This window comes from Sapajus apella, unplaced genomic scaffold, assembly GCF_009761245.1.
Source record: "Sapajus apella isolate SASKATOON/1434 unplaced genomic scaffold, GSC_monkey_1.0 scaffold19, whole genome shotgun sequence".
In the NCBI taxonomy this organism is placed as follows: domain Eukaryota; kingdom Metazoa; phylum Chordata; class Mammalia; order Primates; family Cebidae; genus Sapajus; species Sapajus apella.
Genome location: NW_022436959.1, coordinates 14,862,126 through 14,879,141, shown reverse-complemented (window position 1 = coordinate 14,879,141; position 17,016 = coordinate 14,862,126). Strand labels below are relative to the sequence as shown.

Genomic DNA, 17,016 nt, shown 5'->3' with positions numbered 1-17,016 from the left:
CCCTTGCTGGTTGTCACCTGTCCCTTGCTGGTTCCCAAGCTGCCTATGGCTCCTAGGGGCCTCTTTCTAGCTTTTGCATGTGGGCTCCTACATCTCAAAGCCAGCAATGACATAATGACCCCTTCTTAGGCTTAGAATTTCTTTCACCTTGCCTTCTGCCATTTCACTTTGACTCCCACAAAAGCAAGTTCTCTCCTTTATTTTAAAGGCTCATATGAGTACACAGAGTCCACACAGACAGTCTAGGTCTGTAGTCTTAATTATATCTATAGAGCACCTTTTGACCTGTAATGTAATCTGTGCAGGTACCAAGTGGGGTATCTGTTTGGGGGACCATTTTACCCATCACAGAATAACACAGATCCTGAGAAACTATCCCTCAACACCTCGTTAGGGACTTAAAGTCGCTCGCTAATACAGCCTAGCTCTGGAACATGATTTACTTGCTATAAAATCTTCACTAGATCACACCAAACTCTTTCCCTTTACAACTTTCTCTTGTTGTACCCCAAAGTCCCAATCAGTGCCCCAAATTTGTCTCAAATTAACTCATTTATTTGCCTCCATTTTTACCCCTGAGATGTCTCTCAAGTCTTATAATGTATCTAGAATGTTCTTTTCTTTACCTTATCTAGAGAAAGCCTGCATTTCAGCTTCTGCATGGAGCTAACCTTGATTATCAAGATGTACATAATTATTTTTCTGATCTGCTTTTTATATCTCATCACCACCACACAATGCATATAATCTGGAAAATGTATTATAATTTATACTTTTGTTAGTTTCTAAAGAAAATCACTTTTCATGCTTTTTTGTTGGGTTATTTACAGTAATGTATGTTTATTTTTGAAATTTGGAAAATGTATAAAAACTGATGAAGAAAAATCACCCCCAGTCCCAGTGTCCAAAGAGCTAATTCTAAATTCACTCACTGCATGTAACATGATGCTAATTATCAGCTATGAGCTATAAAAATTGATTAACCGTATTATTTTTGTCAATAGATGGTATATACCAGTAATGTTGGTTTTAAGAAAAATACTGGTATCACAGAATTGCAGGCCAGAAGTAATACAAAGGTCACCTACTTCAGCTCTATACTAGAAGCCTTAATCCCCCACACAGAATACAGAACATAAAATAATAAAACAACAAAACACACACTTCCATAGAACTTATTATGTACCTGGGCATTGTTCCAAATATTTTCCATGTATTCACTGACTTAATTTATTTGCATAACGCCTTTTGTATCTGACCTGTAGTAACCTGCATAGATAAGCTCTTGAAAAAGTTCTATAATTTTTATGATCTAGAATAAGTTAAATTCATATGTGTACATCAGACCTCTTTTATGTGTATATAATTTCTTACCCAGCTACATAGCCTATTCAAACCTCTTTACAAACCACTGAAACCTGCTACTAATATTCCAAATAATCCATAAGTTCTTTTGTTTTAAAGAGCAAAATTTTGTTATACAACTAGAAGAACCTGGTAATAGTTTTTTGGAAGGATTTAGTATCTGTTTTTAAATCCGTCTTTTGCCCATTAGATTCTCAGAACCTCACGTGTTGGTCCTGACTCTTAATACACAGTTTCTTTAAGTAGATTAAGCATTAATCTACTTAAAGAACTTTCCTACAAGTAGATGCTTTTTAAAAAGTTGAACTTTATTCCTTGATATTTCTTCTAATCCAAATTCAAATTAAATTAAAATGGTGCTTTAACTTTTCATGATTGGCATAGGATCTATTAAGTTTGAAAACTTGCTCTGTTATCTACCAAGATATATTATATTCTTATGCATAGTTTCATATTAGTATTAGAGGTAAGAGGATATTAAATGAGATTGTCCTGTGGTCTTAGCATTTTCATTGAAATCCAAAGTCAAAAACAATTGGTGAAAAGTGCTCAGACCTCCTAAAGATAGAGCTAGGTGCACCTCCACAGATTCCATTAGCCTTGAAGCAGCAAAATGCTGCAAAACCATGCTGGCAACTCTAATCCTTTCACCCACCTCAAGGAATTATGAGGGAGACTTGATGATTATTCAGGAGGGATCAGCAAAGACTGTTTATTTAAAAGGAGTTGCTGGAGTGCTACAAGGATAGTCAAATATTATACATACATATACACTTCAAGTCAAGTGACGGGGTCTCAGTCACTTGAATTGGTTGGCATTTATCCCTAAAGTCTGCTCTCATCTGTAAAGTCCAAGAGGGCTGGCAAATAGGGCACATGGAGGCAGAGGAAGAGAGAAGAGCTGTGCTGTGTTGAGATGGCCTCCGTTTCCAGGGTTTGACAGAACAGTAATGCCCTCGCATTTCCCATGTGCCAGCAGGGAGTTGGGTCTAGGTCATTTTGAAAACAGGCCTTTTGAAAAGGTGGGGTGACCCCAATAAAAGAAAACTGTGAGAAGGAAGCCAGAGGCTGGAGGGACAGTCCTAAAGTTTCAGAAAAAGGGGAACTACTGGGGCCATGGAATTATAATCAGGAGCTCTTTAGACACAAGAATATACCAATCCACACAATGGCCCCATACTGCAAAAAAGATTCCTGTTGTTTTTTTTTTTGTTTTTTGTTTTTTTTTGAGAAAGAGTCTTACTCTTTCACCCAGACTGGAGTGCAGTGGCATGATTACGGCTCACTGCAACCTCTGCCTCCCAGGTTCAAGCGCTTCTTCTGCTTCAGCTTCCTGAGTAGTTGGGATTACAGGCGCGTGCCACCACGCCTTGCTAAATTTTTTTGTATTGTTTTAGTAGAGATGGCTTTTCACCATGTTGATCAGGCTGTTCTCAAACTCCTGACCTCATGATCCGCCTGCCTTGGCCTCCCAAAGTGCTGGGATTACAGGCGTGAGCTACTGCACCCGGCTGAGAATAAGAGATTTCTGCAACTCTCACACAGAGAGCCCTGATGCCAGATTATAACTGTAGCAGTCAAGAAAGACCTTTCTTGGTGTGGCGTCTCTTCCCCCTATCCTCTCAAACCCTGGCTCATCCAGAAGCATCACAGTAAAGCAGAGGAGGAGGGACGGTAGAGAAAAAAACAGAAAAATATGATGGGAAATGTCAACAAAGTCAACCCTGTCCCTTTGCTCAGGCTCAGGCTGGGGGAAAGGAGACGCTTTGAAGTGGATAAGAGATTGAAGCTCTGATACTGGACTCAAATGGACTTTTAAATATCTGAAGAAATGGAGACTGCTCTGAGAAAGCTGAAAAAAAGCTATGGATCTGCACAAAGATTCACCTAGGAGTGGGAATGAACCAGTCAGAACTAGTTTAAGGAAAATGGTAGAAAAGGGTAAATGTTTTCCTGCTTTTATCTTATCTAGACCAGTTCATTTAGTGAATCATTTATTTGTATATACTTGGTTTTATAATGAGAACAGAAACATATGGGTATGAAAGCCATTCAGTTGTTATTTCTCTCTTAACTTTATCCCCTTTTCCTTGTTTTATGTCTGGGAATGTTTCTCTTACATCCTGAGCTGATGCTGCAGTGTAAGTTTAATCTCTGACATCTAGAACGTCAGCCTAACTAAATTTCATTTAAGCGATCTAGGTGAGGAAGCCTGCTCGTCTCCAATGCTGAGGTAATCTTAAGCAGTATGAAGTTTAAAATTTATTGAAGAAGAAAAAAAGAATATTGCCTGAACATATACTTCTGACTTTAAGAGCAGTTCTATAACTTCCTCTTTTGGTTTAGGATTGGGAGGGAGTGCAAATGTGAAAAACACGAATAAAATTACAGTCTACATTTTTACCTGGCAGATCCTTTCTTCTCTCTTGCTCTCTAAACACAAATAGGATTCTGGGGTCTCTGAGCAATTCTTTTATTTGCCATGGGTCTTCCTATTCTTATCTGTAATACGAGTTAACTGGAGAAGATGATTTCTTTCTTTTTTGAGGCACGGTCTGGCACTGTCACCCAGGCTAGAATACAGTGGTTCCATCTGCAACCTCTGCTTTCTGAGCGCAAGATATAATTCCAGCTCAGCCTCGAGAGTAGCTGGGACCACAGGTGTACACCACCATGCCAGGCTAATTTCTGAATTTTTTATAGAGGCAGGTTCTCACTTTGTTGCTCAGGCTGGTCTCATCCGGAGCTCAAGTGATCTGCCTACCTCAGCCACCCAAAATGCTGGACTACACGCCTGAGCCACTGCACCTGGTGAAGAAGAGGTCTAAAACTTTCTTCTTCTATCCTTTTTCCAAATAAACCAATCATGATGTTCTCAAACTGAAGAATTCCAATCAACTATATGCCACTTCCTCATTTTAATCACTGAGATACACTACAGAACCTGTGGTGAGGAGCTATAATGTAGCCATTGCATCATTGAACTCATCTCAGTTGAACTAGCTGGCTGAGATGAGTTGAATGAAACCAAGCTACCTAACAGGGTTTCCTGGGTTAATTTAGGAACCTTATTCTCTTTTGCTATTCTAATGCATCTGACAAAGATGTTACTACATAAAGCTTCTTATAGCACATTCCAATCCTCTTAGGAGCCTCACCGGCTATTTCTGTCTATTAAATCTCAACACCTCCCTCGGCAATTCTAGACCTTGGACACTTCACTCTGCCCACTGGATACACGGATTCTTTATTACTGCCTTCTATGCATCAGACACTTCTGCTCTTTATTACTGCCTTCTATGCATCAGACACTTCTGCTGAACAGAAAAGATGGTCATTTCTCAAACATACCCCATCTTGGTTTTTTCACTCAGGCTATTCTAATTAGATTGCTATTAATATTTTCTATTCGTTCATACTCTCCTTTACATTCAACATATCATTCATGCCCTCCCCCCATCTCCAGGCGACCTATTTTAAAACCCTAACTGAGCACAATGACTTTTTACTTTGACCTCCACAGCACTTTGTATTGACAACAGACAACCTTTATAGCTATTCACTTCTACGCAGTAAGCTTCTTGCAGACATGGACCAAGCCATATTTTTTTCCCTCTGAATTCATACAATGGAATCACAGAACCTGATAACCAGCCTGAATAAACTTCTAAACTGCTAAATCATGTAGCCATGTTTACCAGTATTTTATAATTTCTAATAGGTTAAAAATTAAAATGCTATTTAATATAATTCCATGGACATCATTACATGAAATCCTTCAAATTAGGAGAGAATTCTACAATCACATTCAAAACACAACCTGTTGAAATCTGTTCAATAAATATAAAATGCTTGAAGTGATGATAATGTGGAAAACTGTGCTTTCAACCCCATATATTATTTTAAATTAGTATGGACTCTTAATTCAATATTTAATTAATATTGCCTGTCTCAAATGCTTCATCTCTCTAATGCAATAATTATACGCCCTGTCATGTGAGACTGAAATGTGACAACATATGACAAACAGTATCAGAATGCCTGTGCAAGGTAAGAACTCAACAAATATTAGCCACTGTTAGCCTCTTACCCATTTCTCACTTGGTTATCTTAAATCAATAGCAAGCTAATGCATTAACAACTGCAAACAAGTCTCTTCAAAGGTTTCCCCACAAAGAAGTTCATCTCTGTGCTGTTCATAACAGCAGAAGAATGAAAATAACCACAATGTTCAAAATAGAAGAAAATAATTTTAAATCTGTGTAATGGGATACTATAGAATCACTAAATATGTTATGGCCAGTGCTTTTAGCTCTCAAAACATATTAAATAAAAAGTATAGAACACAAAGTAAAATATTTAGGGTTTTTCTGCCAAAAAATATTATTCTGTAAAAAATACACACACACACACACACACACACACACACACACACACACACGAAAAATGACCTAGCAAGTAATAATAAGCTATTTCTGGGTAGTTTCATTATAGGCACATTTTAAATCTGCATTAAAAACTGATAAAGTCTTTATATTCAAGTTAAACAATACAAATGTCAACTAAGTAAAAAGGAAACTGCAAAGCGTAATCCATAGTACTGTTATCTCACTGTCAGGCTTCTCATTTGACATTTACAAACACAGGAAATGAATTCACACTATTTCTATCCAGTAGCCACATAAAATGTCATTATATTCTAATTTTTACAACAATTTAAAATAACAGGAACTAATTTAAAATTTGCCTTATTCCATCGCCACCAAAAAATTCAAATAATTTTCACTTTTTTTTATGCCTCCTGGTTCTTCTCTATATGCAGGCATACTATACAAAGCTATAACACTGACTGATGTCTGTAAAACTTACATTTCATCTAAAGCAGCTATAAGAAGTTCTATTTTAAAGAAATGCATAAAGAAGAAGCCAAATATGAAACATTCGTGGATCATCCTTTTAAAGCTCCGTCAGCTTCCCTCAGAGAGAATTTCACATTAACACTTCACAAACCCATGACTGTCAATATCCAAATTGAGAATCAAACGGTATATTTCTATTTCCTGTCGATAAAAAAGTCTATATTTTCCATGCGTATTGCTTATCCAAGTGATTTTCACCTCGGAAATAGATACTCAATACCATAATATACATGTTTGTAAACACGTACAACCCTCTTTCCCCATTCCCAAGAAATTCATTGAGACATTTTACCCTTGAATGAGTTCTGCACACTTACACCTTTCTGAACACATATTTAAAGATAAATTTCCCCCTACCCTGCATTGCTTTATTTCAATAGGCAAAACAGTATTATTATGCTGCTTACCAAAACCAAAGTCTCGGGGCTGGTATTAAAAATCAAAGGCCGGGCGTGGTGGCTCATGCCTGTATTTCCAGCACTTTGGGAGGCTGAGGCAGGTAGATCACAAGGTCAAGAGATCAAGACAATCCTGGCCAACACGGTGAAACCCCCGCCTCTACTAAAACTACAAAAATTGGCCAGCCATGGTGGTATGTACCTATAGTCCCAGCTACTATGAAGGTTGAGACAGGAGAATCACTTGAGCCCGGGAGGCAGAGGTTGCAGTGAGCCAAGATCACGCCACTGTACTCCAGCCTGTTGACAGAGTGAGACTCCGTATCAAAAAAAAAAAAAAAAAAAAAAAAAAGTTAAGTTACCACACAATCTGGGTAGATTTTGATAGTTTCTTTGGATTTAGAAATAATGGCTAGGTAATTAATTTTTTAAAGGTGTGTGTGTGTGTGTGTGTGTGTGCACACGCACGCACACACACACCTGTATATTATGCTATATGGGGCTCTATTACCAGGATGAAGATTGAACATATAAGAATTTTTTATTGACAAGCAATAGAAATAGACAGAACATATAAGAATTATTGACAAGCAAGAACATATAAGAATTTTTTATTGACAACCATAGAAAAATACTATTCAGTGATCTATTTAGGTTTTGACAGGTATAGGTTTGTGAGGTGTTACTCTAAGCTCCCACTGAAGGAAACAGAAGGAGCTTTAACCAGCATTCCACATGGTCCTAGAGACTGACAGTCCATAGCCCAAGGCCTGCTGGATGAGGACAGACTGAAACACAAGGAGAGAAGGAAGTAACAACTCCTATGGCTCCTTATAAACCATAGAAAAAAGTTGCTACCAGGATATGCTACAATTTCACTGGTGCTTCTTTAATGCTCCTTGGAACTAGACATGTCTTCTCTGGTCTCACTTGACACTTTCTCTCAAAACTCAATCTGCTTGGCCCTTCCCCAAATCATATAGTAGCTCTTAAGCCACTGGAAGGACTGAAGCCAGCCTAAGTATTCCAAGTAGGAATTTTATGTTCCCTACAAATAAAAAATATAAGGTAACAAGATGTTCATGATCCTGTGGCAGCCAGAAAGAAGGCTTGTCATTCACTGGGGGTGCAACTAACTTTTATTCTTTGAATAGACATGTCTGATCAGGCTGCGATAGTCTAAGGGAAGGGATTACCTACACTTTATTTCTGCATTCTCCAGGAAGAAAAAGGCAGATAGCCAGGAAAAGTGGTGAGCAGAAAAACTGTTTTTTGCATTTTAAAAAACATATTTCTAAATCTGGTAGAAGTCCCTCACTTAATTGTGTTCATTACATACAGATGATCCTTGACTTATGATGGGGTCACATCCCAATAAACGCATCGTAAATTAAAACAATCATAAGTCAAAAATTTGTTTAATACACCTAAGCTACTAAACATCTAAGTTTAGCCCAGCCTACCTTAAACGTGTTCAGAACACTCACATCAGCCTACAGATGGCAGCACAGAGCACTGTGGAATACCGGTTGTGTATCCTGGTGATCATGGAGCTGACTGGGTGTCTCGAGTGAGTATCCTACCATATATTGCTAGCCTAGTAAAAAATCAAAATTTAAAAAATCGAAGTACAGTTTCTACCAAATGCACCTCATTTTTGTGCCATCATAAAGTTGAAAAATCATTAAGTTGAACCATCATGGTCGGGACCATCTGTATTGAACATGACAAATCTCCTCCACTTTCACTCAACTAAGGTTACTCCCAGTCTCTGCTAACTTGGTACACAGTCGCTTAAACAAGTCTCTAAACTTCCCTTTTTAAAGATTCATCAAAAACCAAACCTCATGGTATTATGGAAGCAGTATCAATTTAAAAGTTTCTAATCAAACAGTTGTCAATATTATTAAGTCCTGTCCAAAATAACAATTCCTGTTCAAAGAGGAATTTCTCCAATATATCAAATCCAAACTGTAGAGTCAAACTAGGACAAACTAAAGGAATCCTTGCCATTTTACAACCTTTCTGGAGGAAGAAAAGCTATAGATAGAGTACTGTGAAAGATACACACTTCAAAGAAAATGACTGAAAGTTCAGGTGAAAGATGAGAGATTTTAGTCCAGTGGTATTTCTCAGAGGAGGGATGACTTATACCTGAAGATGCTATGAAAAGGAATTTAAAAAACACCACTAAATGCATCCAAGGCAGAGATCCCACAATAAAGTTGGATGAACCAAAGAAAATGAGCCAGAAGATAGAGAAGAACCATACAAATATAAACATCTAAAAGGATAAAAGTCATAAACTGGGTCAGTTCAGTTCTGACATGGAACACAAGGGTGCAAGAGTGCCTAGTTACATGATCCAAGAGTATCAAGTGTTTTTCTAAACCCCATGGATCTCTCTTCCTAAATTCTGAACACCTAATTTGTAATTTTAATTTATCTCTTAAGATACAGCCATAAATTTCCACCCCCACCCCGCACCCCTGCCACCACCAGGTTAATGTTTTATTCTAGACACTCAGACTCTCTTCTCTGTCACCATCCAAGTGATGGCTGACTTTGTTGAATCTAGCAGCACAAAGGACACATCACATGCTCCCTGTCCCTTTATAAGGGCCTCCCATATAACCACCTAACCAAATAGGCATCTAATATAAACAATGCACAACTTAGCCTAACACACATTACCTCAGGTGTTTGACAATTAGACTATGAACAAAAATCACAAATTTCATTCAAACCCAGATGAGATGTTTTTGTCTTTCCTATTTCTACAATTTCCAACATAAAAACTTAGCCTTAAAAAACAAAAACAACCTAATAGGTTTTGTTCTGGTTGTTGATTTTAAGTAAACATGAGATGGAAGTCTAGAATACGTTTTTATCTCCTATGTAAGAATGTTCATGTTTCTATTTCCTGTCTTTGGACACTTCCCAAGTACTTCTCAGATCTTTGCAATGCTTCAAAGTTTAGCTGATTTCCTAAATTTACATCCCTAAGAGCTGTGGCTTTGAAAGTAATACATAATTCACCATAAAAACTTCCCCATATTTACTTTAGGATTGAGCAAGCAGACCCCTGGATTGTAATACGAATATCTTAAACTTGTCTGATCAATTCAGAATAATCTATTTGTCATAAACACTGGAAGAATTCATGTTTAAAAATAAAGCAATGCTCAGAACTTCAAGGGTGGAAACTGATGAGCTGTGTCATTCAAAGGCCCTTCTTGGCCTGCCAGCTTTACCACAGTAGATGAAAAGAGGTTTTCAACTTAAAATGTGTAGCCCCAGAAAATATTAGAAAGGAGGCTAAGTTGATAAGTTAGATAATTCCTAGAGCATTTTTATAGACTTTACATAATGGAAAGGGTCTATTATAGCCACATCCTTCTTCCTTAAGCTGAAAACTTCTTACAGACTTTCACTGTTTAGGTTTTTGTATGTCTGACACTTGGAATGATGGCTCTTTAATGAAGACTACTAGAAACATGGCTGAAACATTTTAATTGTTCATGTTTATGTACATTTTAACAACCCTACATTTGACTGAATTATAAAGACATTTTTATTTCTGCACATGTACTGTCCTCTCATGTTCCTTCAATATGAAAATCCACATGTATCCTCCTCCAGAGTAAAGCTTCAGGTAATATATTTTTAGATGACAGGATTTTCCTGCTGATGAACTTAAGAGGGAACCAGGAAATAAACTATTGGGGTTAAAGAAATGAGAAATTTTCTAAGATGGTCATGTGCAAAAATTCCACATTTGAATAAAAATGGGGAATATACAAGAGGGCACAGTTGACTGTACTGCTGGAAACCACTGCCCTTTCCAATACCCCCAAAACACAGGCTCTCAAACAGTACCTTGGCAACTCTGTATTACAGATGTCGCTTCTGCTTTCCCTTGTCATGATTAGGGGACATGGTAGATGACAACTATTCCTTGAGTGATGCATGTAAATATCTTTCTGTACATATCATCACCTATGTAACAAAGTTTATATTCCATTGTCAACAGGAACAACCATGTTATGAAGAGGTGGACTCAGCTCCACTGTCCATTAACAAATGCTTCTAGAATGAACAATGGAATTTTAGAACTTGAAGGAACTTATAAATTGTCTAGTCCAACCATTCAACTTAGCCAAGGTGAAACTGCTGAAATAAGAAACAAGGTCCTTAATCTCAGTACAGGATATTTTTAATATTGCAGGCACATTGCTCATCAATTGAAGAGATGAAGTTTTCCTCTCTGCCATTTATTTTCATTTCTAAACACCACTCCAGCATCTTACCTCATTTTACTCAGTCTCTTAGCTTGGGGACTTTTCTGGTAAGATTATGTCAATTAAATCCATAGTGAACATTTCGCTATCCATCCCATCCTTTTTGGAGGTTGTTTTGAATGTGACCTTCATGCTATAAACCATTCAGTTATTTCCATTTCCTCTCACTGTCCTCTCATCCCCCTACTGCCCTCTGCCTATGGCTGTTCCCCAGACTCTTATCTTCTACTCAGCTCTTCAATCTGCAGCTTCTCTGGAACTGGCTCCCTTAACTTTAGCGCTGACCTCTTTGAGCTTCAGACACTTGTCTCCAGATGTTTCCTGCATATTTTTACGTTCTTGTCTCCTCAAACGCAACATAGCCCCCCAAGTCACCTCTCTTACTGCATAAGTTACTCAGCTTCCAAAGAGCATTATTGTGCCTCCAGTCACCCAAGTTCAGACTTCAGTTATCTCACCCCTCCTCCTTGACCCATTCATAAAGATTTTTAAAAAATCAATTTCCTTGTGTTCCTTTTTGAATTCATCTTTCTTTTGGTTCCCATAAAAACCACCATAAACTAGATTTTTATCAGCATCTAATCAGTCTCCCTATCTTCAACTTCTTTCTTAAACATCTCCATCATGTTAATCTGTTGTTCAAGAAAAACTTTCATTTTTCTTAACCAGGACCACCTTCTCTAACTTGGTGGGTCTACTCAGACTTTTCCATTGTACTTTCTCATCCCTATGTTTGCCCACAACAAATTACACAGCTAGAATACACATCCTCCTAATCATCATCTCTAAATCCTGACCGCTTTCAGTGGTGGTTCAAGTCCAGTGTCTGCAGTGAAGCTTTCTGTTATGGTCCTTGAATTTACGATGTTATTTATTCATCACCTTTCTTGGTGCACAATTTCCAACTACTTTATATATTAGCTTTCAGAATATATCTGTCTTATCTTCTTGTATGGCTATAGGAACAAAATTATACATGTCTTTATCACTTTTGAAACTATTCCAATAAGTCTATTACATTATTTACTATATATTTTTTAATGAGGCATAGTAGTTAGAAGAATATCGTGATAAAAAAATTCTGAGTTCTGATTTTTGCTTTGTTCTTTCTTCCTGAGTGACCTTAGGCAAGTTACTCAAACTCTATAAGCTTTCATATCTATAAAACAGACATAATACCACTTACTTCATAGTGCTGTTATACAGCTTAGCAGAATGTTTATGTATGCGTGTGTACACACAAACATACAATGTTTACCATAGTTTTTGGCCCATAGTGAACGCTTTTTAAACAGATGGCTATTATAATTCTGCACACCATAGGCACTCCTTTTTGGTCAATGTTTTAAACTGCAAAGGTCTAAATATGTTTTCATCATATGCTGTCAAGATTCCATTTCATGTGTTTTATACCACTGATTATCACTTGATATGGTTAGGCTTTGTGTCCCCACCCAAACCTCATCTTATATTGTAATCACCAGGTGTTTAGGGAGAGACTTGAGGGGAGATGTTTGAATTACGGGGCAGTTTCCCCCATGTTGTTCTCAGGATAGTAAGTTCTCACAAGATCTGATGGTTTTATAAGTGTGTGACATTTCCTCCTACACACCCTCACTCTCTCTCTCTCCTGCTGCCATGCAAGATGTACCTGCTTCCCCTTCCACCAAGATCATAAGTTTCCTGAGGCCTCCCCTGCCATGTGGAACTGTGAGTCAACTAAACCTCTTTCCTTTATAAATTACCCAGTCTCAAGTAGTTCTTTAAAGCAGTGTGAAAACGAATGAATACACCTATTTGTAAAAAACTACTTTTCTGAGCTACATTCCAGAAAAGTAGGAAAGATACTTTCAATCTTCAAGCTATACTCTGTTGACAAGACCTGGTGTATAAAACTCTGTACAGACCAATTTCATCCATACACATAACCCAATCAAGCACGATTTTCAGCAATTATCATTTTAATAATGGAGTTAGAGCAGAACTAAACAATTTTTTGGGAAGGCTAGTAAAGTTTCCGAATTGTCAAGTTGCTGGGTACTGGTGTGGTGACATAGGATTGCTAGAGCCCATCAAAAACTGAAACTCAGGCCAAGCACGGTAGCTCATGCCTGTAATCCCAGCACTTTGGGAGGCTGAGGCGGGTGGATCACAAGGACAGGTGTTCGAGACCAGCCTTGCCAAGATGTGAAACCCCTATTTCCACTAAAAATACAAAAATTAGCCAGGCATGGTGGTGGGCACCTGTAATCCCAGCTACTTGGGAGGCTAAGGCAGGAGAATTGCTTGAGCCTAGGAGGTGGAGGTTGCAGTGAGCTGAGATTGCACAATTGCACTCCAGGCTGGGCGACAAAGCAAGACTCCATTTCAAAAAACAAAACAAAACAAAAAAACACAACTGAAACTCAAGAATTAGTGACCACAGCCAGCTTTTCCTAAGAGGAAACCCATGAACTTTCCTTCAACCAGCAAGGCTATAACAAAGTCTAATTAATGGCTTAAAAAAAAAAAAAAGAAAAGAAAAGAAAATGTTGCAATGTGGTATATTAAAAATCAGCAACTCGGCCTTTTTTTGGCTGAAGTAATTCTTTTTTTCCCCTAATGAAAGAATCTTTTCTCCTTTGTGCAGCAGGTCACAACCTTTCCTAGGTTGACTCATACTGTATTTAAAAAATCAGATACTACACCTCCACTTCCACAAAGGTTGCAGGAACTTTCCTCCAGAAATATCTATGATACTGCAAAGGGAGGCTGCATCTGCATACAGAAAGTTCAAGCCATTGTCTCCCTCTGTCTTGCCTCATACCTTTCACAATGATGAGCAGCCAAAGGGAGAATCCCTCTCTAACACCACCACTCAAACGGCTTCCCCTCTAGGGCCCCAGCTTCATTATTTTTGTACCCCTAGGCAGGAAAATTGCATGGTCTTACCGCAGATGTTAGACGAGCAAGAATTTCATCACTGCTTTCTTCGGAGTCTTCAATTTTCTGATGAGACCTTTGAAAAAAGAACAAATTATGTTTCATCTTTGGTTGCTCAAATTTATCTACCAAGTTAGGAGGAATAAAGGGCAAATGATGACATTGTTATTACACTAGCAAAAGTACTCATGCAAATAACGAAGACTGTATCAGTAACGCCATAGGAACATAATCCTCTTGCAGGCCAATGTTCTTACAAAATCAATTAGCAAGAACCTCTTTACAGTGCACCAATTGAATCCTGAGGATAGGGTATTACTCACCCCATGATATAGCAGAATAACCCTGACATGACAGTTTTACATACAGGGGCTTGCACAGAGAGTAGATACTAATAAAAGGTTGTTAAGTGCTGAAATTCCCTCTAAATCTAAATGAAATCCAGATTTTGAAAATATGAAATGTGGATTTTCCACTACAATTGAGTTTTAGCCAAAACAAACTCACTATGAAATGGCGTATTATAGGCCTAATACCACTATGTGAATTATGAGGAATACAAAACACAGAAGTTTTGCATTTATTTGTACATGCTTTCTCAAGAGACTACTAAGAAGCTAAGAATATTATGCATGTGTTGAATAAGAAGATAAGAATATTATGCATGTGTTAATAAGATGTATAACAATGTAAGATCAGTTTGATTGTTTAGGGAAAATAATCTTCTTAAGTTAATTCATGTAAAAGCTTTCACCAAATGTATATTCTAACATACAAAATTATCTACTTCTTAAGAACATTTTTCCTAGTTTGGTCAAAGAGAAAAAAACTGACCAATGCCAAGTGAACATATAAAATTACGTCCAAGATCTATTTCCACAAGCAATCCCTTTCAATATATGCTGTAGACATGCGGGATTGGAGGTAACTGCCCTGTGGAGCAGCGTTATCAGCATCACAGTCCAGCGATTGATTTCAATCTCAGTAACTGCGGTGTGTCAGCTGGAACGCCAGCCTAATGGGGAGGGGAGCTTCTCCCAGCTCACAGGACAGCAAAGAAGCAGTTCTTTAAGAAGGGAAAAGTCAGTTGGATCAATTCTGGCATTGCCTTCTTGTTTCTATAAATGTTATTAAACCCTTTTCCAGAAAGAAAGTCCCACACTTCAAATCACAGCAATGTACTACAAACGACTGCCTTAATGAAAATTGCAAGACACAGATATGAAGCGGTGCTAAGGTTGTCAAATAACTTAAGTGCTCATGCAGCAAAGTGTTTGAGACTCTTGCTGACAATCTTCCCAATAAAAACTGTGAGAACTGAGCATTATAACTTGGGATTGTTTTTTAAAAAAGGTGACCTGGATGAGTATTTCAAACAAGCTTTATTATTAAGATTTTCTATTCACAAGGCTTCTGTAGTTACACTGAAAAGAGATTAGAAACACTTTATAATCTCAACCAGCAAACCAGATTTATATGATTAAGCAGAGGCGACTGGACAGGAAATTAAGAACCAAAGGCACTGGAGACAAGAGAACCAAACCAGGGCGTCTGTAGTGGCACATGGGCTGGTCATGTCTTTTCCTGTTTCTCAGACCCCAACAGATACTGGAAGTATTAGTTAATAGGCATGAGGTATTTTGCGCTAGCACAGATTATCTCATGAATCTGTTTTCAACAAGCTGCTGAAAGTAACTCAAAATTCCAAGAGAAGCTCTTGTGTACGAGACTGATAATGGCTATTTCATGACTAATGGTTGAGTTGCAGCTATTTTAGTGACAAATAATTTACTCCCTGTTCAGAAGCAAAACTGTCTTTGATTGATCTTCCAGCACAAAACACACTTACGTAAAAACATTTCTTAAGGAAATATGTGTAAGAAGGACAGAGTGATGATCTCCCAAGAGCTGTACCACAGCCCATATCCCATTGTCATCCCCTCAATCACCAAGATTTATGCCCAGAACTCCCAAGTGTCTCTCTAGATTTTGGCTCTCCCCTGAATTTGCCATGTTTTTCCATCTGCCTTCAAAGTGGCTATATATGGCAATTCCAGGAACTTTATTTTCACCCGCATGGGGACCTTACAGGCTAACTCAACCTGAAACTTAATTCCTCTCTCACCTCCTGCCCTCCGTTCTCCCCTTAGAATCACGGTTTCTGATCACCCTAAAGCCATCCCTTACCTCCTCACTCCCAGCCTTTGGGCAGTCACCAAATCTTCTCACTTCCCTTCCTTCCCTACCAAGCCTCTCTGATAGTCTGTGCTCTCAACTTCGCTGGAACAAATTATTTTAACCACGTTCTAACAAGCTTGTCTCTGACTTCTCTTCTCGTACCCAGAGGGCTACAGACACCAGGATCACCTTTCTAAAATCCAGATCTGGTCCTGCTCTTCCCCACACTCCAAACCTTCAGGAATTTTCCTCACTGCCCACTGAGAGCTCTAGAATTTGGAAATGTTCTTCCTTTCCTGCTAACATACCCCATGCCCCGCTGCACCAGCAGGCATCTGTACCTCACCTGGTGTAAGGGAAGGTCATGAGGGCAAGACTGGTGGTAACAGGCAATCGTGGAATAGGCTGAAAAGGGGGAAAGAAGAAGGCAACACTCGGCCACTCTCCTTTCTCCCTTACCACTACACTCACTTTTACCTTAAACCCCCTCCTTAGCTCTAGGCCAAAATGCACAAAAATACCAGGCTCTCTTTCTCCAGCAAATGTATCTTTTACAAAATTTAAATCATTCCATTTTTAGGTATGTAAACACTCTTCAGTGCAACCCAGGAAAAACAAAGTTCTCACTTGTCTGATCAAAATAAATAACAAAACGGATGCAGCAGAGGAAAATCAAGTATAATACCTGCATGTTTTCCAATATTACTAAAGGGGGCTGTGCTGCTCAGTCAATGAGACAGAGGGAGACAGAGAGAGAGAGAGAGAGAGAGAGAGAGAGAGAGAGAGAGAAGCTGTGGGTCTAGTTTCTCAGTGATTAGAGAAAGAAAATAAAGAAACTCTTACTGGAATCAGCAGATAATGACAGTGACAAGTGACATAAGACAGAAAGAGAAGAGAAATAGAGTGACCCCTGGAAGGAAGATCCATCCCTGA

General features: G+C 38.4%; 1 protein-coding gene across 2 annotated transcripts in view; it reads right to left on the bottom strand.

The window, feature by feature from the left end:
- RAPGEF5 (Rap guanine nucleotide exchange factor 5) overlaps positions 1–17,016 on the bottom strand; it is a 249,102-nt gene that overhangs the window by 167,153 nt on the left and 64,933 nt on the right. For both annotated transcript variants that reach the window (XM_032287013.1, XM_032287012.1), the window contains exon 6: positions 13,915–13,981. In XM_032287013.1, coding sequence (XP_032142904.1) covers positions 13,915–13,981 — 67 coding nt within the window. The remainder of the gene's footprint in view (positions 1–13,914; positions 13,982–17,016) is intronic.